Source organism: Microtus pennsylvanicus, chromosome 3 (assembly GCF_037038515.1).
Source record: "Microtus pennsylvanicus isolate mMicPen1 chromosome 3, mMicPen1.hap1, whole genome shotgun sequence".
Taxonomy (NCBI): domain Eukaryota; kingdom Metazoa; phylum Chordata; class Mammalia; order Rodentia; family Cricetidae; genus Microtus; species Microtus pennsylvanicus.
Genome location: NC_134581.1, coordinates 137,505,342 through 137,531,492, shown reverse-complemented (window position 1 = coordinate 137,531,492; position 26,151 = coordinate 137,505,342). Strand labels below are relative to the sequence as shown.

General features: G+C 47.6%; 1 protein-coding gene across 4 annotated transcripts; it reads left to right on the top strand.

Moving 5' to 3' along the window:
• Positions 1 to 1,680: 1,680 nt before the first annotated feature.
• Positions 1,681 to 26,125, top strand: Msantd3 (Myb/SANT DNA binding domain containing 3). 4 transcript variants are annotated; one of them, XM_075967234.1, is made up of 3 exons: positions 1,681 to 1,828; positions 14,727 to 15,177; positions 25,023 to 26,125. In XM_075967234.1, exons 2-3 carry the CDS (start codon positions 14,760 to 14,762, stop codon positions 25,430 to 25,432), a joined length of 828 nt encoding a protein of 275 aa, XP_075823349.1. In that variant the 5' UTR covers positions 1,681 to 1,828; positions 14,727 to 14,759; the 3' UTR covers positions 25,433 to 26,125. The 4 variants fall into 4 exon arrangements, with proteins under 4 accessions (XP_075823349.1, XP_075823348.1, XP_075823350.1 ...); XM_075967233.1 differs by lacking the exon at positions 1,681 to 1,828 and adding an exon at positions 2,013 to 2,147; XM_075967235.1 differs by lacking the exon at positions 1,681 to 1,828 and adding an exon at positions 2,602 to 2,697.
• The last annotated feature ends 26 nt before the right edge of the window (positions 26,126 to 26,151 follow it).

Below are 26,151 nucleotides of genomic sequence, written 5' to 3'. Positions count from 1 at the left end.
CAGCCTCCCATTTCCCTCCCCCTCCTCCCACCCTTCTCCTCCTCCCCCAAACTCCTCTCCCCCTCCCTCTCCAGTCCATAGAGCTCTCTGAGCAATTTCAAAGCTTCTGGGACATCAGACAAGTTATTGTTAAAATAAGGAACAAAAAGCAATTATAATTCTTAGTCTAGTGTATTCTATAGGTGCTTCTGTGCCCACACCAGGGAATGTTTTGGTGTCTATTTTTTTCTGCAGTCAAAAACCCAGATGATCACCTATTTAAAGATGGTGGGTGACTGGATGTGTGGCTCACACCTAAATTCCAGAGGTAGAGGCAGGAGGATCCAAAGTTTGAGGTCATCCTCTGCTACAAAGCAAGTTTGAGGCCAGCCTGGGCTAACAGGAGACCCTGTCTCAAAAAGCAACAAAACAAAAGAGTTATCCATATGACTATATTAAAATATGTGGCTTGGAAATTCTACTCCTAAGTATGTTTCCCAAAAAACTAGAAACAGGTTATTTAGACAAACGTGTAGGTGTATTCAGAGATCCAGCTCACATTAGCCAAGAGGTGGAAATAACCCACACAGCCACCGACAGATGTAGGAACAGTAAAGCAAACTGTAATATAACACACACACACACACACACACACACACACACACAATACCATTCTACATAGCCATAAAAAGCGAGGCTGAAGAGATGGCTTAGTGGTTAAGATCATTGAGTACTCTTCAAGAGAACCCAGGTACAATTCCCAGCACCCACATGGAAGTTATCAACTGTCTGTAACTCTGGTTCCAGGGGACCCAGCATCCTCACACAGACATACATACAGGTAAAACACCAATAAGCAGGAAGTTAAAAAAAAAAAAGCAGTGAAGTGTGTGATTCCTGCTACAGCCTGGATGAACCATGTCTGGATTCTTTTGATCTAGCCACACAAGACCTGGTGGAGCGGGCCTGTGATCTAAGCTACTAGGGAGGCTTAGGCAGTAGGTTGTAGGTTCAAAGACTTGCCCGGACAACAGAGTGAGTTCGAGGCCAACTTGGGAAGCTTAGACACACACACACACACACACACACACACACACACGAGCCCACCACCACCCCCGAAAAGGTACTCGACTCCATTTATATGAAATATGCAGAAAAGGTGAATCTATAGAGAAAGAAAACAGATGAATGGTTTTCAGGGACTAAGCAGTGGAGTGACTACTTGATTTCTGTGGGGGTTTCCTTCTGATAGAACCGTTCAGAATTAAGAGGTAAAGTGGTCATTGCTGACTGTTCCAAGTGTAATAAACGCCACTGAACTGTTAATTGTTAAATGGTTATTTTTATGCTATGTTAAGTTTCATCTCGAGTAAAAAGTAAAAGTTTAACCACCCTCTTTTGCCCTTCCCTGGGCTTGGGATCTTCTTTACCGATCCAGAGCAAAAGAAAGAGTCTTCATCCTTGGGGGGAGGGGCAAAGGCCTTGTCCGAAGAAGGGCTCCTTGGCGCCCGGTTGTTTAAGCCGCGTGCGCTGGGTCCCACTGGGTCGGCGCACAAGGCGGGTCCTGAGGTCGGTGGGCACAGCCGGGGTCCTTGGGGGAGGGAGAGCGCACACCGTCTTAGGAGATACACCCGGCCGATTGTTTAAAAAAACCTACAAAAGTTGGCGATGAACTCAAGAGTAGAAGGGGGTGCCATTCCCAGCACCGTGGAGTCTCCGAAGAAAAGGGCCCACGTCAGTCAAGAGGCTCGCGCTAACTCGTGCGGGTGACTGCCACATCCCCGGCGCAGGAAAATGCATTCTTTTGTTGTTGGCGGAGACGGTCCCCTTCCGCAGCTCCCGGGCCAAGGTGGGCAGCGCAGTGGGACCGCGGCTCCGGGAGTGGCGGGGGCTGGGGGGGCACTGCGCGGGGCCGCGCTCCCGCCCTCGGCGGCGCCCACCGGAGCGGTAGGAGGCGGCGGCGGCGGCCCGCGAGGGGGCGGCGGCAAAGCGGGGCTTTGTGGCCGCGGCGCGCGCGGCGGGGCCTGGCCGGCCGGGGGCGCGCGGCCGCCCGGCGCCTGGAGCCCGCGGCCCTGCCGGCCGCCCAGCCCGCCAGAGCCGCCCAGGCCGCTGCGCTCGCGCCTCCGCGCAACTCCCTGGGACCCGCGGCCGCCGCGCCGCCGCTGCAGGTAGGAGGCTGAGACCCGGAGGACCGCGGCCGGCCGGGGAAAGCGGGCGGAGCTGGAGCGCGAGGTGAGGGGGAGGGGGGTCTGGCGGGCTCTCGGGCCGAGCCGCCGCGCCCTCCTCCCCGCAGGCCGACGGCCGCCCGCGCGCGCCGCGGTGCCCCGGGAACCCGGCCTGCCCGCCCGCCCGCCCGCGTACAAAGCGCCGGCGCGCGGGCCTCACAGACGCGCTGGAGCTCCCGGGAGGAGGGGGTGCTCCGAGCTCGGGGCCCCGGAGGCGCTGGAGGAAAAATCCAGCAGAGCCCGCGGCGCCGCGGTCCTCACATGCCCACTGTGTGCAGGGAACTGCGCTCGCCGCTTTTCCGTACTTGTCTCCATTGAGATCCTGCCTCCGGTCCGGACCTGATGGATAATGGGCTGGGTCCCTCCTTCCGAGGAAGAAACAGCGCCTCACGTCCCGGCCCGACTGACCTTGGAGAAGCTCCTTTACTCTGAGGCTGCTGGGTTGATGTTTCTATTATGGGGGAGTAGGGTGTGATGTAATAACCACCCCCAGGTACGATTGTGGGAGATAATGTGTATCCGCTGATAGCTAAATTTAAGTACACGTCCCAGGCCCCGGGTCCTAAACAGTTGGCATAAATTATTAAATCATCGCACTGGTACTGAGGTAGTTCTGTAAAATTGCAGGGAGAATTTTTATGTTGGAGTAAGAAACAAGAATTTAGTCTCCTTGTTCTGATGACAGAGAATGGATATTTTATCACTGCAATAACATTTAACAGTTTAAATGTTTGAGGTACTTAGGAGAATGGCTTTAGGGTGAAGACAGATCTTTTCACACATTTAAAACTGGAGCTGGGGTATTAGGGCCCGAGCAGTGTGTGTGTGTGGTGGGGGCGGTTTAGCATGTCAGAAGAGACCACGAGTGTGTGATTACTCAGGAAATTGCTGCATGTTAATAAAATAGTTCCTGAGTTAGGATTGAGGCCAGCTATGAGAGTTTGAGGCCAGAGAGGGTGATAGGAATGGAGAAAAAGAATTCAGAAACCCGGAGAAAGATGGGGTCACCCATTTCCTCTCCTCACGACTGCATCTTGAGACAGGTTTTTCCTGAGGGGGAGTGGGAGGAGACCCGAAGAGAGATCAAAGTTGTCTCTCCTTCCTCCTGCAGCTGGGCGGAAGTGTTGAGATGAAATGCGGGCACTGACACCAGGCCTGGCCAAGAGGTGCGCGTCTTAGGATGCAGTGTTCCTGGTAGCATGTTTCGGGAGAAGTAGAGGTTGATAAGATGCTTAAAATACCAATCCTAATTGATGTGAAGAAGGGGTGTTGGGACCTGTCTTCACTTGTCTAAGTGACACAGTGGGATTGAAGAAACTTTAGAGTGTCAGTTTGGAATGGGGAGAACTGTAAGGAAAAAAAAGCCAGGAAAACTGCCAGGGTCTGCTGCAGTAGTTGGACCAGCAGTGAGGCAAGGAGCTGGCCACTTCAGGACGCGGCTGGAAGCCACCAGCAAGGCACTCTGCACGCTCCCAATTTCTTACCCAGTGTCACCTTTCTCATGAGTGATTCCTTGGATAAAGGTGTTTTGTTTTAAACTAGGACTCAGAAGAGGACTTGGGGGTCCACGGGGATGGTAAGGGCAACAAACAGCACAGTGGAAAGAGCAAGTGCTTTTGGGAAAGGGACACCTTGGGAGCTCATCCATTTTCCTGCTGTCTCTTACCTTTGTGATTATGGTGTGTGTGTGTGTGTGTGTGTGTGTGTGTGTGTGTGTGTGTGTGTGAGAGAGAGAGAGAGAGAGAGAGAGAAAGAGAGAAGATGATTTTCTTTTTTCAAGTAGTTGACAGGAAACTCAACAGTGGTTCACTATATTTCCTGGCCATTAGGAAATTCATTCAAAAACTGTTTCCTGAGCACCAGTCCTTTGCTGAGTCATATGCTACATATTGAGGTGAAGAGATGAGTCAGAAATTATATATTTCCCTAGGAGAAAATATACAATATATAATTTTTTAAATATATAATTTTTTCCATTCCAGAGAGGGAGATGGGCCCAAAGGGCAAATTATAAAAAACGTGGGATGTGCTACTGGTTGACATTTATGATTGACAGTGGGCTTGTAGAAGAGGGGGGGTCACCTCATTTGCTAGAGACTCAGGGGCAGTGTGCTCCAATGAGATGAGTTCGAGCCCTATGGCGGAGATTCTGAATGTGCTATGACCACCAGCTTTTATCTCATTCATGCTATCGAGTCTCAGCTGTGACATTCTCTCTCTTAAAAGTGCAGTGACATTGTGCATATAGCATGGAGGCTATTCGTTCTGTAGAGTCCGGAGACTCTTCTACAGCACTCTCGCGTTCAGTGTTGAATGGGTGGATTATTGAATAGGAAGATAGCAAAAGTAAAGGAATAAATAGTGAGTCGCAGGTAGACATAGCTGAATGGCAAAGCATCAAACCGCAGCATCCAGCAGAAATGACTGGGTATAGACCACTTGAGAGAGCAACCACAAGGCTAGATCAAATCCAGGACTTACGGTAGTCTGCTGGAGTTTCCAGTCAAGAGTCCCAGGTAGAGTGGGACCGTCTTCTTGGGTCAGAGAACAAACAGCAGCAGGGTGGGAACATAAAAAAATGGGCGTTTACCGCTGTCCGACAGAAACTAACTGCGGAACCGAGACAGTCAGCTGGAGTTCCCAACCGAGAGAATTCTAGGCAAGAGTGTCCTCTCTGTCTCCTCCATGGGTGAACTTCCAGCTTCATCTTCAGTTAAGTTGGTTGCAGATAGTTGATCTCCTAATCTGTTCTCAGGACAAAATGTTCTTAATAGCTACTGTTGCTTGCTAGTTTCTCCTTTTCTCGGTGGAGACAATGCAGGCCCTCCCCCCTCCCAGAGACAGCTTGCAGTATAGCAGAGGACAGTTAACCAGCACAATGCCGGTTACACTGTTTAAACTCACTTTGGGAGAAAAGTTGTTACATAGAAGCAGGCGTGTGGGCTTTAGTTTAGGCAGGCTTTAGAACAATTCCGTGGGAGCTGGTTCTGTTAGGATAGAAATGGGTACTGAATGGACCTTGGAGCAAAGATTGCAGGCAAAGGAAGTCTGAAATAAACTGAGCCATGAGAAGATAGCAAATTAAAGGGCTTGAAGTTGAGTTTGGTGTGATTAGGTTGAAAGATACATGAGGAGGGGCAGATGGAGGAGGCGCTGACACTCTGGCAGGATCTAGAAATGCCCTAAGTGTCTTATGAGGAGTTTGGACTTGTTTTATGACTTAGGAAATGGAAAAGATGTCACAGGGCTAAATACAGCAGGGCTGTATTTTAGTATGACCTCTACTGTGGCTGTGTGGCAGATGCATTAGGCATTTAGGAGACCAGTTGCAGACCGGGGTCTGACAGAAGAGACAAACAATGAGAATAGGGGAGACAGAAGTAGATACTGAGGTAAATCGTAGAATGAGTTTTGGTAACTGCTCGCTCATGTTGGAGAACACGCTGAGGTGTTTGGCTTGGGGAAGCCCCATGGGTATGGTTAAAGTCACCAGATGTCATGAGACTTGCAGATGGTGAGGGAATCATTAGTATGGCTTCAGCTCTCTGGAGGATTGGTCCATATGGGACAGTGATAGAGGAGGTTGGCAGAGAGATGCAGTGTGTCTGAGCAAGCCCTGAGCATCTCCTGTGTGGAGGATGCACACAATAGCAGTGTGGAGAAACGGCTGTAAAAGACCTGTGCTAAGAGCTGAGCACGCTAGCCCTGGGCTAGAGCCCTGGGACCCAGTCTTCTGAAGTGGGAGTGGAGGAGAGTGTCCTGGCTAAGCCAAGAGGCAGGATGGTGTGGAACACCCCCAGAAGGGCACCTTCTGCATGTCAGAAGAACTTCCTGCCCGGGAGGCTTCAGTAATAAATCTAAAGGCATTTCAGGGGTGCCGGGGAGGGGGCTGATTTAGGATGAAGCTGTGGAGGAGGTGAAGGAAGGGGTCAGGACTTTCAAGAATACTTATCTAGTTTAAAGAAGGGTTTGTGTAAGTCGGAGGATGGAGAAGAAGAGGGTGAGGAGTAGGGGCTTGCCTTAAACACAAAGCTGGTTCCAGTCTGTGTCCCACTCGGATACAGATGGCAAAAATACACCCTTCCACGTTCTCTGGCTACTTGGAGAGAGTGGGTAAGGGGACAACGCATTAGAAGAAAAGGGTCAGTGCTGATGCAAAGCCCTCTGAAATGAAAGGAGGTGGGAGGGAGGAAAGGGCATGAGCGAGCAGCTGTCCTGGGCAGGTAAGTCTGAGCATGCAAGCATAAAGTGACGGCCATAGTTATCCTAAGGCTCCGAGAAACTCCCGTTTCTACTTCCTTCACGATCTTCATGGTTTTCTCAAGAAAACAGAAAACTACAATTTCCCTATTAATCCTTTATCAAAAGAGATACTTTGGATAGTAGAACATGTAACTGTAATTAATAAAAACATACAAATGGCAGGCAGGTGTGTGTCCGCATGCATTCAGCAGGTATTTGTCAAGTGTCTGCTGCATGGTGGACAGTCTTCAAGACGCTGGAGAACTGATCACTGGCTTTGGCTGCTTTACCTGGAATTGCTTCATTTATAAAATCAAATCTTTCTACGGCCTTAAAGCCAGAAGGACCATTTGAAGTTCCAGGGCCATTCCATAGTTTTGTGCGATATTGTATTTCATTGGTCCAAACCAATAACCAGAGATGCCACCCCTGTCTCGCGGTGGAATGCGGAAATTAGATCGCAGAAAAGCGACTGTGAACGTGGACTGCCAGCCCTGGCCGGGACTTGGAGAGCACCTGCTTTGGCTGTAATGCAGGGATGAGGAACTGGCAGGGAGGAGCAAGAGCTTGCTGCATGTCACAAAATAAGTGACAGAGAGCTCTTGAGTTTTCAGATGACGTGTCAGTGAGCTTCCTGTCACTGCGCCTAACTCTGAGCTAATCAGGTTATAAAAAGAAGTGGCCTGGGTTGGGGGTGTGGCTGAGAAGTGCACACTTGCCCAGCGTGCACGAAGCCCTGGCTTTAGCCCTTGCACTGCGTTTGGGGACTGGATGATTATTTGGGCTCATGCTTGTTTGTTTGAGACAAGGCCTACGCAGCGTTAGGTGACCTGGGTCTCGCTATTTAGATGAAACTAGCTTTGAACTAAAGGTCCATCTGCCTCTGCTTCGAGAGGTGGGATTAAAGGTGTGTGCCATACGTCTGTGAAGGCTCAGACTTCTTGAGGTCTTCATTCAGTCGGCCCCGTTGATTTGGGCCTATGGCAGGGCAGTGTGGCACGGTGGGAGTACGAGGTAGAGAAAGATTCCTTACCGTAGGCCACGGAGCAAAGAGAAGATGAGGAAGGGGCTGGAGTTCTGCTGTCTCCTTCAGGTGCTCAGTCCCTGTCCTGAAGTCACCCCACTAGAGCCACCTCTGACAGTTCCAGTTCTTCCCGAGAATGTCAAGCTGGGCACCGGGCTCTAACACAAGGGGCCTTACGATCCAAATCACAGCAGATGGGATGGCGGGGGATGACTTGAAAATACCTCACGGAAAAGGGCACCTTAATGGGATAATGTGAGGACAGAGTTTGGAAATAGACCATAAAGCTTCAGGGGCAGGCTGTCCCCTCCGTTACCAGGTCTGCAAGAAGCCCTACGTGTGCCAAGCCATAGATTTCTCACCTGTGACAAGGAGAGGTTAGGTGAGGACTTTTTTTTTTCTTTTTAAAGTTTTAATAAGCTAGGATTTGGGTTATTTCAAAGAATGATCATTTTCAAGATGTTGAATCAGGAAACAGAATGGTAACAGAAAGCAGGAACTAGCCTTTGCTTTCTTAGGACAGACTGCAACCTGTTGCCAGGCCTCCATGGGAGGTATCTGAAAGGTCTCTCCGCCCACCCATGATGTCCATATATCATACATTACTCCTTTATGTCTCCCAGGCTGTGAGCCTGTTTTGTTCCGCTGCTAATTTGTTTCTAGTGGGCATTAAGGTTCTTATTCTTAGGAACAGCTCTGTCCTGGAATAAAGTCCTGGGCACACTCTGCTGCTGTGCATGTATCGCCACTCAGTGCTACAGAGCTCTGTTCTGAGTTACAGTCCTGCGGGACTGCAGTCTCTCCACCTTAGGGAGCACCGTTCTCTGATGCCAGCTCAGGACTGTCGCTCTTTCGGGCCCTGTGCATCTCAGTGCCTCTGCATTCTCTTCCTCCCGTCCTCCTGTGTGTGCTCAGACACATCCTGGTCATGATGGCCTTGAACACATTTCTTTCTCCCTATGAACATTGTCCCACTCCAGGTGCAGAACCTCTCTTACCCCACCCCTGGGGTAAAACTCTGAATTATCTCCATTGGCTCTTTCTAGTCACATCCTTAGACCCAATGTGGTCTCTTGTTCACAAGAGGGCAGACCCCCCTCTTCCCGTCCCTGAGCAGCCAGGGCACGTGGTCCTTTGTTATGGTGTCTGTTCCTGAATGCCATTCCTTTCAGGCATCTGCTTGTGAGTGTGCTCTTCCCAAGATGTGGGGTTCCACTTATCTTTGTGTCTGCCATATATTTTAGGACAGTGCTTAGTCTTCTATAGGAGTGCATTCTATATTGGTTAAATTTTATGTGTCGGGAATAAAAGGCTGGTAAGTGTAGGTTTGAGTATACGTTATCCAGATCGTGCTACTTTGGAAGCAGTTTGAAATGGGGTTAAACAGAAAAAACCACAGTGCACAGATGTGCTAATCTTACTTCTTACTCACTGCTGGGCTTGGTGCGGGGTTCAGGCTTACTAATTCATCTCGCAGGTGATGCTCTGACCCACCCAGAGATGCACAGCTCAAATGTTGGCCAGAATTTGAGTGGAGGTTCTTGGTACCCCGTATCTTGCTTCATTTCACCTCGCCTTGGGAGCCTGGCTTATTACTGCCTGACCCGTCTAAGGTCTCCTCTACCTTAGCTCTTCTGTTACCAGGATTAACTTCCAGGTGTGATTTTTTTTTCCTATAAAAGACAATAGAAACAAAGTCTTTGCCATTTCTCTAGACTTTGCTCAAGCCTTAAGACTTAGTTTCACCCTTGGTGGACTTTAACATCACAAATTGTCATTATCAATCTTCTTTGCTTGCCATAACAAAATACCGCAGATTGCGTGGCTTCAGCACAGACTTTTCCCTTGTAGTTTCAGTGCCTGAGAAGTCCTAGTTCAACGTGTTGGCTAGAATGGTTTCATTGCGAGGCTCTTGTCTTGGTAGTATGCTTATCTGCCCCCTCCTTTGTCCACAGCGGGAGGGGGAGTGTGCAAGGTCTCTGATGTCTCTGTTAGGGCACTATTCCTGTTGGACCAAAGGCCCATACTTGGAGTCTCATTTAATCCTAATTACTTCTCTAAGTGTCTAATCCCAAATGCAGCCCACTGGAGACTAACAATTTGGCATTGGGAGTTGGTAACATACAGTCATTCAGTTCACAAAACAGCTGGCTTTCCCTTTTAAGGTGAATATTAAATAAACTAGTACCTGGTCATCAACTTCTGGTTTAATCAATGTTAGTGTTTTGGGAATTGTGCTAATCACTTCCTCTTTGTTCTTTTATGGTATTAGAATTACTGTGCTCTTTTATTTAGACCTGTCTTCAGATCTTTGCCAAGCCCCAGGGGAACTTTCACTGCATTTGGATTTTGCTGTTTTATTGACCATTTTTACTTTAACGCAGCTTTTTAGTATACTTTAACACAGCTTTGTTTTATGTGATATTCTGCGTGTGGTTGGTGGTTTTATACCTATATAAAATGTACATGTGCATTCACTGTCCACTGGGACCCACTTGTGAGGGTCACAGGGCTGCTGTCGGGTTACAACCATGATAATATACTCACAGGTAGTATACCAGCAGAACAGCACCCACAAGGAGTTGCTGCTGAGCAGAGTGGGGGCAGAGAAGGCAGCGAACGCTAACGAAAGCTCACACAAATGGGAAGGCTTGCTGTGTTGCCATCTGTAACCTATTGTGGACATTGGTATTTCCAATGACACACTTTGCTGCAGAGATCTCTTACTTGGGAAGTTGTTTGTTTGACGAGAACTGTCAGTCAGGTGTCCTGTGGGATGCCACCCTAGCCCTGGGTGGGGCCCACTTTAAAGCACTACATTATCTCTATAGTTGCTTCCAGTTTTTATCAGACAGGCTGGGGTATTATTTCAGAGTTCTGATTAGACTGAGTGAGGGGTGCTTTCGTGGGGGATTGTGTGGGCCCTCCATTTAAGAGAGAGCAAGGAGGTGGGGAGGAAAGAGGGCAGAACCAGCAAGTGGGGATGGGCAGAGCAGACACCGCTCCCCAGGCTGCCCTGTCATTGGGCCTTTGCCAGCAGATCACCGGATTGCTCAGTAATTGGCATCATTTTAGCAGGAAGTGGAGACCATCTCCAGAGCTGAAATGAGAGAACCAGGCCGAGCAGAGGAGTGTAGGCTTTGCAGACTGTGCTGGCTATGACTCCTGGTTCTGCCACTCACTGTCTCTGTGACCGTGGCAGGTTCCTGGGTCTCAGCCCCTTATATTGGAAATAGACATAATCATTTGTTTGTAGAGTTAAACAGCCCCCTCACAAGACTCTTGGGAATCCACAAGGAAACTGTGGGGTGCAAAAGCTTGGGCTTACATCAGAATCCCTTTTAACTTTCTGTTGAACACAACCACATGGCCCAGAGAGGCCTGGTGTTCTACGAAATTAAGCAAAGTAAATTAGCAACTCTGGTTGTACTTAGCTAGTGATTAAATAACAGTTTAGTTAATAGGCTGTTAATGGTTCCCAGGTGTTGGTAATTCTGGGTGTTTGCTTTTGAGAACAGTTGTATAATTTCTTCTGGTACTTAGATTTTTCTTTAACAGAAAAATTGAAGGGTAATGGATGATGCTCTCAAGAGCGATTTAGGGGAAGATGAAATGATATACTGCATCTAAAGCATTCGGTATACAGCCTAACTCACGGTAAGAGCCCAGTCAAACTTGTCTGCTCTTATTGGGGCTCAGCCTGGCCGCCCTTAAGGCAGAACTCAACCCTGACCTTTCTTTCCATCACCACCTCATGGCAGCCAGTGGTACTGCACACATGGCAAGGAAGTCTTCCTAAAATGCTTGACAAATTCCGCTCTACCAAGTGTCACAGAGACTGAACCTCAGGGTGTGCTTTGTCTGCCCAAGAGCCAAGATCATGGAACATTAAGCAACGAAAAGACGTTTTTCACCTCCACAGTTGGGTAGAATTAGAATGTTCGCGACAAGAGCAGAGAAGTAGACAGACAGATGGACTTGTGTGCTGTAAGTGGGATGTCGTCAGTTACACAGTTTACAGAGACAATTTGGATGCTTCCGTCTTTTGAGGCGACAGCTCCTTGTCTAGATGGGTTTTGAAAAAATAGTCAAAGTAAGAGGAATATTTATTTAGAAAGTAAGCATATGCAAATATTAAAATAGCTTTATACCTAACTGAAAAAGTAGAGAGAAACCCTTTTCATTTGTGAATTAGAAACCTAAGTCCTTAGAGCAGCCATTCTGAAAAGATCAGGGAACACACGGGGGCAGTAGACATATCATTGCTCCTGAGGCAGAGGTGTGGGTGTGGGCAAGTCAGAATTGGCTCAGGGAACTATTCATTTTTTAATAACTCCCATTGTGCCCACTGACTCTGTAGTAAAAGCCCAGAGAGTTGGACATGGGTATGGCGTAAGATAGAGATGATGCGGGAGAGGACAGCTGTGTAGGACCTGTGTTCAAATATTTTAGTTTGAGGAACAATGGGTTATAGGGAGTAGACATATTGATGAAAGCAAAGAGTTAATTTTGACCTGTGGGGAAAAGGAGCCCTGATTGGGTGTCATCATGGGACTACTGGAGTAATACAAAGCATGGGTTTGAAAGTTTAAAGGTACCAGGGTCATAGCCTTGAAGAAAAATGGCCCCTTATTTAGCTTTGCTTAAGGTCTGAGGCAAACCTACTTTTGACACGTGTTTGGTTGTGTTTGTAACGCCAGTACCCTGTGTGCCCAGTGTGACCGCGAAACCCCTCCCCACGGTATTCCTTCTAAGCCTGACTGGAGATGAGGTGTAGAGCATTGTCAGTCTGACACAACAGGATACCCCCTCAGCAGGTGTGTGGGTGTGAGTGCTGGCTTAAAGTTTGGCTTTTATAGGATGGTTTTAAGATTAAAGAAATATGTTCGTGGGGGCTGGAGAGATGGCTCAGTGGTTAAGAGCATTGCCTGCTCTTCCAAAGGTCCTGAGTTCAATTCCCGGCAACCACATGGTGGCTCACAACCATCTGTAATAAGGTGACCTCTTCTGGCCTGCAGACATACATACACACAGACAGAATATTGTATACATAATAAATAAATTTTTTATTTAAAAAAAAGAAATATGTTCGTGTGTGAGCGCACATGTGTGCATGCATGCGTGTGTGCGTGTACACCTGTAGAGGCACAAGAAGGTGCTGAATCCCCTAAAGCTCAAACTGTAGTTGGTTGTGAGCTGCTCAATAACTGAACTCTGCTGAGAGCTGAGCTCTGGTCCTCTGGAAGAACATCAGGCGCTCTTAAATAGCCCCCATAAGGTGATATGTTTTTCTTAAAGTCATAGGCTACATGAGACCCTGTATCAAAAAGGGGAAAAAAGAAAAGAAAAAAACCACAGCCTTTCCCCCTATATTTTTTATGGAAAAATTCAAATGAACAAAATAGTTGCGGAAACAACATAGTGAACTTGGTATATCTGTCACTCTTGGTGTTCGGGTGACCTCACTTCGAGCCACCAGTCAACTCCTTTCAAGGTGGCTCCCAGTTATTTTGTTAAGAAGTTTTAAATGGATCCCACCATCAATATCTTGATGTTTGCCCACTACTCTGAAAGATCAGAGGCGTAGAGAACATAAAAGGGTCTGGGCTGTTGGTCTTTTCCAGAAAGGGATGTTCCAGTGCTCACTGTTCTGCAGCTGCTGCGGCTCTGCCGTGTTTGCCATCACTCACGTGAGGGATTCATCTCACAGAAAACTTGTGAGCAGACGATGGCGACGGGGTGGGGCGGGGGTGTTCGTACACATCAGCACACTAAGGCATTTGTAAAGTACTCGGCCCCGTAGAGGAGGGCAAGGTGACTTAGGAAGTCCTGGTTGAATAATTCTAAACTGCCCAAAGTCCAATAGTCATAGAATGACGCCAGGAACACTAGGCTTCCCTTCCGGGACGCGAAGATCTCAGGCGCCCCTGCTGCCTTTGTGCCCCGGGCAGTTCACTTCAGCTTTCCGGTTCTTGCCTCCCTCAGTTTTGGAGAGGAGCACTGTACTGAAATTACAGAAATTGTTTCTTAAGACTGTAGACTCACAAGAGTGGCTTTCAGTTGCCAGGCTGTGGTGGTGCACGGGAGGCAGGGACAGGTAGATCTCTGACTTGAGGCCAGCCTGGTCTGGATAGGGAGTTCCAGATCATCCAGGACTGCCCAGAGAAACTGTCTCAAAACACCAAATAACATAGAATAAATAAAAATACTGGCTCAGACCCGATAGGTCACAGACTTCGCCTCTCACTTTTTATTTATTTCTTTTCTTTTTGAGACATGATCTCACATGGTAGCCTAAACTGGTCTAGAACTCACTGTGCGCTCCAGCTCACAACGCTCCCTTTCCGATCACCCAGGTCAAGGATACAAAACTGAAACCATCAGGGCTGGAGAGCTGGCTCAATGGTTAAGAACACTTGTTCTTACAAAGGATCTGGGTTTGATTCCCAGCACCCACATGGCAGCTCACTGTTGTCTGTCATTCCAGTGCCAGGAGATCCAGCACCCTCTTCTGACCTCCCTGGGTACCAGGCTTGTGATTGGTACATAGATATACATATAGGCAAAACATACACAAAAATAAATCTAAACAATAATTAAAATAAAAATATCAGATATCCAGGAGCACTGTCTTTATGAGTCTGAAATCTTGGTAGTGCTTTTATATATATTATTTGATCTGTTTGATTAGACAGTGATCTCCTCTACCTTCATCTGTGCCAAAATAATAAATAAATAAGAAAAGAAAAAAGAGGGGGGCTGGAGAGATGGCTCAGCGGTTAAGAGCATTGCCTGCTCTTTCAAAGGTTCTGAGTTCAATTCCCAGCAACCACATGGTGGCTCACAACCATCTGTAATGAGATCTGGTGCCCTCTTCTGGCCTGCAGACATACACACAGACAGAATATTGTATACATAATAAATAAATAAATATTTTTTTTAAAAAGAGTAGGCTGTTTATTTCCCAAGGGGCCTAACATTTGGGAGACTAACCAGCTCCTTCCATTAAGCAGAGATAAATTAGAGAACAGGGTGATAAGTGGGTTTCCGAAGACTCCTGGGAAGTCGGCTTGGAGAATGAGAGATCCCATTCTCAGTAAAGTTGTGGACGTCTTTTTGTGGCTCACCATTAGTGAAAAATAAGTTACTTGCCCCATTATAAAGAAGGGAACCAAGTTAGGGACTTTAAGCCTCAGTGATTTGTGCCATTTTTATCGCTAGAATTGGTAATTCTTTCTTCAAACTTCCCTTTGCAGGCTAGCTAACAACCAGGAGAAACAGAGTGGAAAATGCAAAACAACGAAATTATTAAACCGGCCAAATACTTCTCCGAGCTGGAGAAGAGCATCTTGCTTGCTTTAGTGGAGAAGTACAAGTATGTGCTGGAGTGTAAGAAAAGCGATGCGCGGACTATCGCCCTCAAGCAGCGCACCTGGCAGGCGCTGGCGCACGAGTACAACTCCCAGCCCAGCGTGTCGCTGCGGGATTTCAAACAGCTCAAGAAGTGCTGGGAGAACATCAAGGCTCGGACCAAAAAAATTATGGCCCACGAGAGAAGGGAGAAAGTGAAGCGCAGCGGGAGCCCCCTGCTGAGTAACCACGTCCTGGGCAAGGAGAAGATCAGCAGCATGCTGCCGGAGCAACTGTACTTCCTGCAGAGCCCGCCTGAGGAGGAGCCCGAATACCACCAGGACGCAGCTGCTCAAGGTACTTCCCGGGCAGTGGGGCTACACTGGCTGGAACAGTTTAACACTGGATTTTTTTTTAAAAGACTTATTTATTTAATGTATATGGGGGCTCTATCTGCATGTACGACCTTATACCAGAAGAGGGCATCAGATCCCACTATAGATGCAGAAGAGGGCATCAGATCCCACTATAGATGCAGAAGAGGGCATCAGATCCCACTATAGATGGTTGTGAGCCACCATGAGGTTGCTGGGATGAATTCAGGACCTCTAGAAGAGCAGAGAGCAACCAGTGCTCTTAACCACTGAGCCAGCTCTCCAGCCCCTTAACACTGCAACTGTAAAATGCTTCAAACGTGTAAGAAATGTTGATATCAGACTGGGTCGTTACACAGGGCCTTCAGAACAGAAATCCCGATTTATTTTTATTTTTATGTAGAGACGATTATAGCTTAACCATAAAGAGCGCATGTGTATCATGCTCATTAACGCGGTATTCTGATTGCTTAGCTCAAACCATGTCTGTTTTATTAAAAGAAATTTGATGGGGATTTCTGTTTGTTCGCTCGGTCTTTAAATAAGCTGTTTTTGAGAAGCTACTGTTAGTGATTTCCTGCTTTAAATCACTCAAAAGGGCGTGTTAAATGAGTAAACTATTTCCAATTTAGAAACAGAAGCACAGGATTAGCGACTTGAGAGATGGCTCAGTGATTCAGAGCACTTGCTGTTCTTACAGAGGACCAGAGTTCAGTTCCCAGCACCCACGTTTGGCAGTGGACAGTTGCCTGTAACTCCAGCCCCTGGGAATCAATGCCGTATTCTGGTTTGTGCACGCATCCCCATGCTCATATGCAGGGCTACATACAGTCATATACACTCAAAGATGAATTAACTATATACATATTTATATATACATATATATACATATTTCTTTAATAAACATATATATTAAATATATATACACAGGGTTTCTCTGTGTAGCCTTGGCTGTCCTGGAACTCACTCTGTAGACCAGGCTGGCCGCACTCACAGAGATCCACCTGCCTCTGCCTCCTCAGTGCTGGGATTAAAGACGTGCACCACCATGCCTGACTAGAAATATAAATTAAAAAAAAAATCATCCAAAGTACAGAGACTAAATAAGCAAAACACCGTGTTAGCATTCACTCCAGTTCTTACCAGTATTTCCACTCACTGTAGCACTGTGACCCAATTTTCTTATTTGTGTCATTCTGGGGATTTAGAGAAATTCTAGGAACGAAAGTTACATTTTAACATACTCCTCTTGAAAAGAGCAAAACATGCCACACATAATTCTCAGGGAAGGAAGAGACAGTCTGCAATCAAAGATGTATGGTTGGTTACCCATGGCTTCAGAAGGTGGGCATCAAGGGGTGCCCCTGTCTGCAGGCAGGCAGAGGGTAGAAAAGCAGATAGATAAACTGTCAACAACAGGAAGTGACACCTTCTATAAAAGGTCATTGCAGTTTGCAGAAGGTACGCCACAGCAGAGGAAGGCCGGTGGGCTTGCTACGGGGCTGCACAGAGATGCTCCGAGGTCCCAGCAAGCACTTGCCTGGGAAATCTGGGTCTTACCTTGCAGAACATTGAATTCAGTGTCCCCAGAGTAGACAGATCTCCGAGGGCCTGGCTCCTGTTAATTAAAAGTTGTAAGAAACTGTTAGAAACTAAGAACGCTGTGCAGAGTGAGAAAGGTAGTTACCATGTGAGCTAAATATGTGCTTTTGATTAACACTTTCCCCCCATGAGTGGATCATCCTAGGAAGCCGAATTACAGCCCAAACTTTGCTTGCTAATCAGTTGATTAAGTCCAGGCTAGTAGGCTGGGTGACCACTGTGGTCAGTTGGCATGAACCTTATGTATCATTTCATGACATAGGAGACTGATGTCTGGGTTTTAATTCTCGGGGTCCCATGCCAAGCTAACTCTTGGCAAAGACAGCGTACGTGGGCACCGCCGGCTCTCTTCTCCCTCCGTGCTGCTTCTGTGGAGCATGCGCCTCCTTTGCTGGTCTTTGAGGCTTTGGTCACTTTGCTGTGACTGCAGAGCGTTCAGTCAGTGCAGCCGAAGGCGTGGCTCTGGGAGCGGAGGAGATGGGTTAGCAGGGCTGACTCTCCCCGGGTCTTGGCTCTGGGAACGGAGGAGATGGGTTAGCAGGGCTGACTTTCCCCGGGTCTTGGCTCTGGGAACGGAGGAGATGGGTTAGCAGGGCTGACTTTCCCCGGGTCCTAGCAGTGCTGACTTTCCCTGGGCCTTGGTTCTAGGAGCGGAGGAGATGGGTTAGCAGGGCTGACTCTCCCCGGGTCTTGGCTCTGGGAGCGGAGGAGATGGGTTAGCCGGGCTGACTCTCCCCGGGTCTTGGTTCTGGGAGTGGAGGAGATGGGTTAGCAGGGCTGACTCTCCCCGGGTCTTGGCTCTGGGAGCGGAGGAGATGGGTTAGCAGGGCTGACTTTCCCCGGGTCCTAGCAGTGCTGACTTTCCCTGGGCCTTGGTTCTAGGAGCGGAGGAGATGGGTTAGCAGGGCTGACTCTCCCCGGGTCTTGGTTCTGGGAGTGGAGGAGATGGGTTAGCAGGGCTGACTCTCCCCGGGTCTTGGCTCTGGGAACGGAGGAGATGGGTTAGCAGGGCTGACTTTCCCCGGGTCTTGGTTCTGGGAACGGAGGAGATGGGTTAGCAGGGCTGACTCTCCCCGGGTCTTGGCTCTGGGAACGGAGGAGATGGGTTAGCAGGGCTGACTCTCCCCGGGTCCTGGTTCTAGGAATGGAGGAGATGGGTTAGCAGGGCTGACTTTCCCCGGGTCTTGGCTCTGGGAGCGGAGGAGATGGGTTAGCAGGGCTGACTCTCCCCGGGTCTTGGCTCTGGGAATGGAGGAGATGGGTTAGCAGGGCTGACTCTCCCCGGGTCTTGGCTCTGGGAATGGAGGAGATGGGTTAGCAGGACTGACTTTCCCCGGGTCCTGGGTTGTGCTGAGGAAGACGCTCCTGTGAGTGCCACTCATTGAGCAAATGTGTGTTCTAGATTGTTATGTGTCAGTTCTGTAGCTATTCTTTTTATGTTTTTAGTTCTCCTTCTATCATGTGACTCTTGGGGAATGGTCTCAGGCTTGGTGGCAAGTAGCTTTATCCATGAGTCATCTCACAAGCCCTTATAGGGTTGTATTTGGGGAACAACCCTCCCACACACTTTAAAAATCTGAGGTAGGATCTAGAGATTTCATCTCGTGACTTTTTTTTTTTATTCCAGATTTAGTCTCATTATGTAGACCTGGCTGGTCTGGAACTCTTTATATAGGACAGGCTGGCATTGAGCTAATAGAGGTCTAATTGCCTCTGTCTCCCAATTACTGGAACAAAAACCGTACGCCACTACTCTTGGCCAAAATATGGATCCTTGATGCCCTTTCTGTAGTGGTGTTTGCTAGAGACTCATTTGTAAGACATTTATTAAGATTTGTTTGATTTTACACATATGTATGTGACAGTGTATGTATGTTTGTATATGCACCACGCACATGCAGGGTACCTGGAGGCCAGAGAGGGTGTCAGATACCCTGGAACTGGAATTACAGACAGTTGTGATCTGGCTGATATTGGTTCTAGGAACCAAACCCTGGTGCTTTGCAAGAACAGCGAGTGTTTTTATTACTGAGAGACATCTCTGCAAGTTATTTTAACTTAGATACTTGTACATAGGTCACACTGGAGGTGTTCCTGTTTGCTGGTGTTTGTTAAAGCACAACCAAAGCTCCTGCCTCCATGACAGACCTGAGAGCAGCGAGCCTTGACATGCCCAAAGTGATGCTAACACTAATAGCTGAGGCACTGGAACTCTTTCTGCAATTCAAAATGGCTTTGGGGGTTTTACCCATTTTATATTTCAGTTTACCTTGGAGAAGTCAGGGAGAAGGTCCTGCAGAGATGGCTCAGTGGGTACAGTGCTGCTGTTCAGAGTCCAGCAGCTCCACAAAACGCCAGCTGTAATCCCAGTTCTGTAGGGAGGGGGACAGGAGGACCTCTGGAGTCACAAATCCAGCTCAGGTTCAGGGAGACACCCTGTCCCAAGGGAATAAGGCAGAGTGATGGAGCAGGGCATCTGGTGTCTTCCTCTATCCTAGATGAAATGTGCACATGCTCGTCTCTGTAGCTGGAGGTTTCTCATCCCACTAGGACCCACAGCTGCTTTTAAAATAACCACTCAGGGGCTTAATATTAACTGTTTGACCTATTAGCTCAGACTTATTATTAACTAGCGCTTACAATTTAACCCATTTCTATTAGTCTATATTTTACCACGAGGCTCGTCGCTTGTTACCTCACATCTTGCTTCCCCAGTGGCTGCTGGCATCTCCCCTGACTCTGCCTTCTTTCTCCCTCTATCTCTGCTTGAATTTCCTGCCTAGCCCTTCCTTAGGCCAAAACAACTTCTTTATTAACCAATGGTAATAAAACATATTCACAGCATACAGAGGGACATCTCGGCATCCCACATCACATCCTCCAGCTCCCTTTCTTCCTTTCCTTCCCCTCTCTCTACACACACAAGTGGTAATAGAGTTAAATAAACAAAAATGGGAGGGGTAGGGAAGCTAGCATTATTAACGATAGTTTCTGCAAATTGGTACGGGAAAAGGTAGAAAATGTAACTATCTTGTATGTTTTTTTTTTTTTTTTGGTGTTTTCGAGACAGGGTTTCTCTGTGGTTTTGGAGCCTGTCCTGGAACTAGCTCTTGTAGACCAGGCTGGTCTCGAACTCACAGAGATCCGCCTGCCTCTGCCTCCCGAGTGCTGGGATTAAAGGCGTGCGCCACCACCGCCCGGCTCTTGTATGTTTTTGACACATGACAATGTGTGTTGCTTTTGTATCTGTAACACTGTAGTGTCTAATACAGAAGCCATGTGGCAGGAGGCTAATAAGCTGTTGAAATATGAGTAGACAAAACTGAGATGATCTGTAATCAGACGCACCACATTTTGAAGCCTTAATACCACAAAAGAATCTCATCAATAATTTTATGTTAATAACATGTTTAAATAAGTTTTCAGATAACGCTGGATAAAATACATCACAAAGTCAGTGTAGCTTTTGTAGTGTGGGTGTAAGCACTCAGAGTTGCTCTGCTGATCAGTGCTGGAGTTTATTATAGAATGGTGAGCGGGATGGAGTTTAACAGGTTCCACTAGAGGCCTCCCTCTAGCTGTGTTATTATGGGAGATAGCATCACCGTGTCACTAACCCGTGGATGTTCATGGCTTTGTCGAAGACTTTCCTGACATGTTCAGCAGTGTTTGAACACAGTGGCCTTACCATAACTTAGGGACATATTTATAAGAAAACCAGTGTTCGTCCTGTAGGCACTGGCTCCTTATCACAGTTTCCAGTGTGCAGACTTTGTGATCTGTGATAATTATCCTTTTTGAAGAACAGGTGTGGAGAGGTGGCCTAGTGGGTAAGATGACAGTTGAAATACATTAAGATGATTTATTTCTTTAATTGTGTTTGTGCTTGCCACAGCCTGTATGAGGTCAGAGGACAACTATTATTTACCACATGGATCCTGGGGATCCAGCTCAGGCCATCGGAGTTGGCAGCAAGCACCTTTACCCACTGAGCCATCTCAGTAGTGCCTTGACTACATTTAAGAGAACTGGGCATTTTTAGTTAGCAGCCACACCGTTTATGAGAAGTTATATTTAAATTTTTGAATTATATCTCTTTATGGAGTTTTCATTAAATCATGTGAACGTTTCCTTCTGAGTCCCCTTTTCGCTGTTGAACCCAGTCCTCTCCTAGGGTGTGAGCTCAGGTACCCAGGACTGTAATGGATTTCCAGTCGCGGCACACTTGCATCCTCGAGTGTGTTAGCTGTGTGTGCTCTCTCGCATTGCATCCTCATGGCTCTGCCAGGCTTTAGTATTCTCTCACCTGTACTCATTCGTCCACACGCTAAACCTGTGCTGCAGTGGGTCTGCCTTTGCTTTCCTCACCTGGAAGAGCATGCTTTAGACCCAGGTCTGCTGTTGTGCGTAAGCCCGGCCTTTTCGTTTTAGTTAAGATGTAAACTCCATTCACACAGCCATCGCATCTCACTCATTTCCTCAGACGTTTCTCCTTCGTTCTGAGGAGCTAACCGGACACTGTCCTGCACAGTTTTCTTCTCGTCTGTTCGTTGCTGTAGTAGGCTTCTCCTGAGAGTGTTAAATTTACTCAAATTACCCAAGTGATAGAACACCCTCTTGGCTGAGTTCTCAGTCCCAGGAAAGTCTTCCCACTCTTTGCATAGAATTGGGCTGTTTTCTATTTTGGGTGGCATCATTTCACCTGGGAGAGAGACGGTAGGGTATACGTTTGCAGCAGGCTGCTATTCCCAGGCTAGTCTTTTTCTGATGTGGGATCGCTCAGCCTGAGTACTAGCATCGATGTATAGGTGCTAATAATTGTTTGAAAATTACTTTACTGGTCTGTCTGGCTTTAAGTCCTGTCTTCCTCCAGTCTTCTTAAGAGGTCTAGCTGTTTTCCTTGGAATGCGTATGGCGGCACACATCTTAAAAAGGAATCCTTTCTTTGCTTACAGACGTTACGATGCTATGATTTTGTTGTTACGCGGGCCTGGATCAGAGTCCTGGATTTTCATGTTGCCAGATGGCCTTGGATGCTAGATTTGGTTTCCTGGCGTCATCGTGTCCCCAGAGGCTGTAGACGTTGACTGAGGGACTGTAAAGCGCCGGTGGCTGTGTGGTGCACGGGACGGGAGCTGCGGGCACTGCCACCACCGTGTCCCTGAAGCCTAGGGTTGTTCAGATAAAGGGGACTATCTGAGAATTGGAAGTTTTACATTGTGAATGGGCGAACTTTAAAGGCGCATAGGCGTGGGCTCGAGCTGTGAGGGTAGAAGTGTCTGTTTTCAGTCTTCAAAATCAAAACCATTTTCAGATCTGAGATGGGAAAGGAAAATGGGAGGTAAGGTGGTTGAGCCTCACATCCGAGGGCCTCTGCTCAGTGTCGCCCTTCGCATCCCTGTCTCCTGTGTCAGGTGGGGAGAGATGTGCCCCACTGTCACCAGCTCCATCCACATGCATTTATTCAGTGCTCCCTGCCGTCCCAGGCTCTGCGCTGGGCTCTACACGAGAGTGAAGTGAGAGGCTGTTTCTCCCTCAAAAGAGCTGGAGACTTTTTCTCCTTTCTTTTTTTTGGAGGGGGGGAGAGATATTTATTTTTATTTATGTGTATACACATTTTGCTTGCACGTGTACTATATGCACGCAGTGCCCACAGAGGCCAGAGAAGGGCATCAGATTCCCCTGAAATCAGAGTGCTGGGAATCAAACCTGGGAACTCCAGAGGAACCACAGGTGTTCTTAGCAGTCTAGCCATCTCTCCAGCCCCAGATAATATTTTTGAGACAGAAATCTACTATGTAGCCTGTAGCATGATTATTAAAAACCCAGAGACAGATATTGGGGTTCAAGCTGAAGATCAGAAAAGCAAAGTAGCCAGGTCACTAGAGAGCTCTACCAAGACTCAGACAAAGTGCAATCCTGTCCTCTGTGTGACTGCAGACTACAGTGCTCTCCACCAAACCTCAGATTGCAATGAGCTCTTGTCTCCTCCTGCCTTACATACATCTCTACCCAGCCATACCATTCCTGTCCCAGCCTCCCTAGTGCTGGCCTCAAAGGCGTCTGACTCCTGAGTGCAGGAATCACCTTTGTGTGAGTTCTAGTTCTCTTTTTAGACAAATTCAATCTCATTTAATCCAGGGTGGCCTTGAACTCACAGAGATCTCTCTGCCTCTGTCTCCCAGTTCTGGGATTAAAGGTGTGAGCCACCACTCCCTGGCCTCTAGTGGCTTAGCTCTGCACTCTGATCTTCAGGCAAGCTTTATTTGTTAATAAATAAATAAAATATTGCTATAGTGGCCCAAGCTGACATCACACAGGTGAACCTCCTACCTCAGTCATCTACGTGCTAGGAGATAGGCATGTGTAATATCTGGCTTCGGTTAGTGCCAGGAAGACAGAGAATTTGCAGGAAGGACGCTGAGTCCCGGTGAGAGCTGTTGCACTTGGTAGGAGTACTAGGGAGACATTCTCATTATCTAGATGATACAAAAGTGTTGGGTCCCCCCACCCCCGGACTGGAGAAGTGGCTCAGCACTTGAACGCTTAGGGGCATTGGCTGCTCTTCCAGGGAACCTGGGTTGAATTCCCAGCACCCACATGGCAGCTCACTGTTTGTACCTCCAGTTCCAGGGCATCTGGTACCTTCACATCAATCACATAAAGTAAAGTTAAATAAATTCTTTTAAAAAGGGTTTTGTTTTCCTTCTCTACCAAAAATTTCTGTGTTTCAGATTTCTGCATTTTCTTTAGCCTTAATTAGAGACTTCTTATAGCTGTTACCTCACCCCTCGGAGTGGAGTCATCCCGATAGGAACCATTCTCCTTCCATTGGCAGAACGTTACAAATTAGGTTTTCCCCAGCAGCTGTTACCATTCCCAGCATCCCCTCTTCCAGAATCATGTACTGGACATATCATGTAATTAATTTTGTTAATAACTTAGTATTACTTTTCTCTAAGGAGAAGATTCTCATTACTGAGGATGCAGAGCTTCTCAAGACGGTCTTGGCGTCACAGCTAGAGATCTCCACGGGAATGCTGGAGGTGTAGAGAGTGCTTGCCCACTGTGAGAAAGCCCTGGGTTCAGCTTTTAGCTTCACATGAAACCAGAGGTGGTGGTTTGCATGCCTGTAATCTCAGCCACAGGCAATGGAGTGGGGAGTAGAGGCAGGAGGATGAAAAGTTAAAGGTCATCCTCAGCTGCACAGCAAATCTGTGCACGGCCGGGGATGGAGGCCCTATCGCAAACAAGCAAACAAACAAAAAGATCCACGAGCTATTGGAGTTAGTGGTTTTCTTATTGACATTCTCTAAGACTAATATTATAGCCCTATAAAAATACCAGTGTACACACCGCATCTACAAAAGGAACCTTTTTATGTCCATGTGCTCTTTTCTTTGTGTATTCAGGCCAATAAGCATCACTAGCCATCCACTGGGTACCAAGGAAGGTAATTAGTATCCGCGGATAAATGAAATGAGCAAGGCCTGGTGCCAAGATGGAACACTGTGTGCTGAGTGCTGTTAAGGAGAACACTTACGAAGGAGAGGTCTGAGGTTTCAGAACAACCAGTATTGGCCCTGAACCAGCAGGGATCACAGAGGAGGTTGAGAAAGAGAAACTGGTGTGTGGGAGGGATAAGTACTGAGTCTAACTTGTGGGAATAGTGAGACACAGAAGCATGACCTCAGAGAATGAGTTTGGGGCAGGACCCAAGTGAGCACAGGAGAGTGATACAAGGAAGAAGCAAGGCTGGGACCAGATTAGGAGGTTAAATTGACAACAGAGCCAGAGATGGGGACCTTGGGAGGGGGTACCAAAAGGGGGACAGGTGAATGGAACAGGAGCCTCCGTACTCCAAGGAGCAATCAGGGAGGAAGGTGGCTGTGAAAAGCACTTAGGGGAGGGTAATGGAGGAAGGGGATTTCAAGTTTGTCAGGTGCTGAGGAGAGGGTAAGGGAGCCGAGCACTGCCTCCTCCCCACAGTGCTGGGGCTGACAGCCAGATGAAAGCGGGATCTCTGACCATGTCCTGGAGATGCCCCAGTGACAAAAGTCAGGTGCGGTCAGAGGGCTGAGTGCAGACCCTGCAGTGAGGGACGCTGCTGTCTGGGATTGGACTGACGTTTTTCTTCTGCCTGTAAAGTCTTTTAACATGTTTCCCACTACTGTTTTTTCTTTTCTTTTTTTTTTTTTTTTTTTTTTTTGCCGTTACTGTTTCCAGAATCCTTTGCTGCTTCCAATAGAGAACTGTGCGAGGAAGAGAAAGAGTTCGTTCATTTTCCAGTGTGTGAGGGGACCTCGCAGCCGGAACCTTCGTGTTCAGCCGTCAGAATCACAGCCAATAAGAACTACAGGAGCAAAACCACTCAGGAAGGCGCTTTAAAGAAGATGCACGAGGAGGAGCACCACCAGCAAATGTCCATCCTCCAGCTGCAGCTGATCCAGATGAACGAGGTGCACGTGGCCAAAATCCAGCAGATCGAGCGCGAGTGCGAGATGGCGGAGGAGGAGCACAGGATCAAGATGGAAGTCCTCAACAAGAAGAAGATGTACTGGGAAAGGAAACTGCAGACTTTTACCAAGGAGTGGCCCGTTTCCTCATTTAACCGGCCCTTTCCCAATTCACCCTAAGACTGGGGGATGGCTCCCTTGTAGTTAACGTGTGTTGGCAAGGCAAGTTTGGGGTGGGACTTTGGCGGTCGGTAGCCTGTAACGGGGCTATGCCTAGGAGAATTAGAGTGGTGGTAGTCAGTTATTTAAGAAATCATTCAGGTAAACAGCTGCGTCCCATGTACCCCTCACGTGGCCAAGAAGCTGGTCCAGTCTCTGAAGATCACCACTATGCGTGCTAGAACTCACTGAACGTCACGTTTCTTAATTAGAATTTGTAGAAGAACCATGTGTGAGTGCTGTTTTTTCTTTTCTTTCTTTATCTTTTTTTTTTTTTTTTTTTTTTTTTTTAATGAAACGCAAGGAGTTTGGCTGGTGATTTTTTCTTTATTTTTTAGTTTGTGTTTTCAGCTGACAGTGGAGGTTTTGCGCCCAGATTGCTGGGCAACCCCCCCCCCCCCCACTGTTGAGGCTGCCCTGCATGGCTGTTTCTCCACCTTTTGGGTGTCACTCTCCGAGTGAGGATGTCCGGGAAGCCCAGCCTTTGGAAGGGCATTTCCTAACAGGCTCACAACTGCCTTTTAAGGCTTTTCCCAAAGAGGCTTTCCAAGGAGTGTGGTTTTAGTAGAAGTAGGGATAGAACAACGTTGAGGGATTAATGTTCAGTTAGGTTCCTACACCTGTTTGTTTTATTAAAAACGTCTTAAAATGTTACAGTACCACTGTGTATGTTTTTAAAG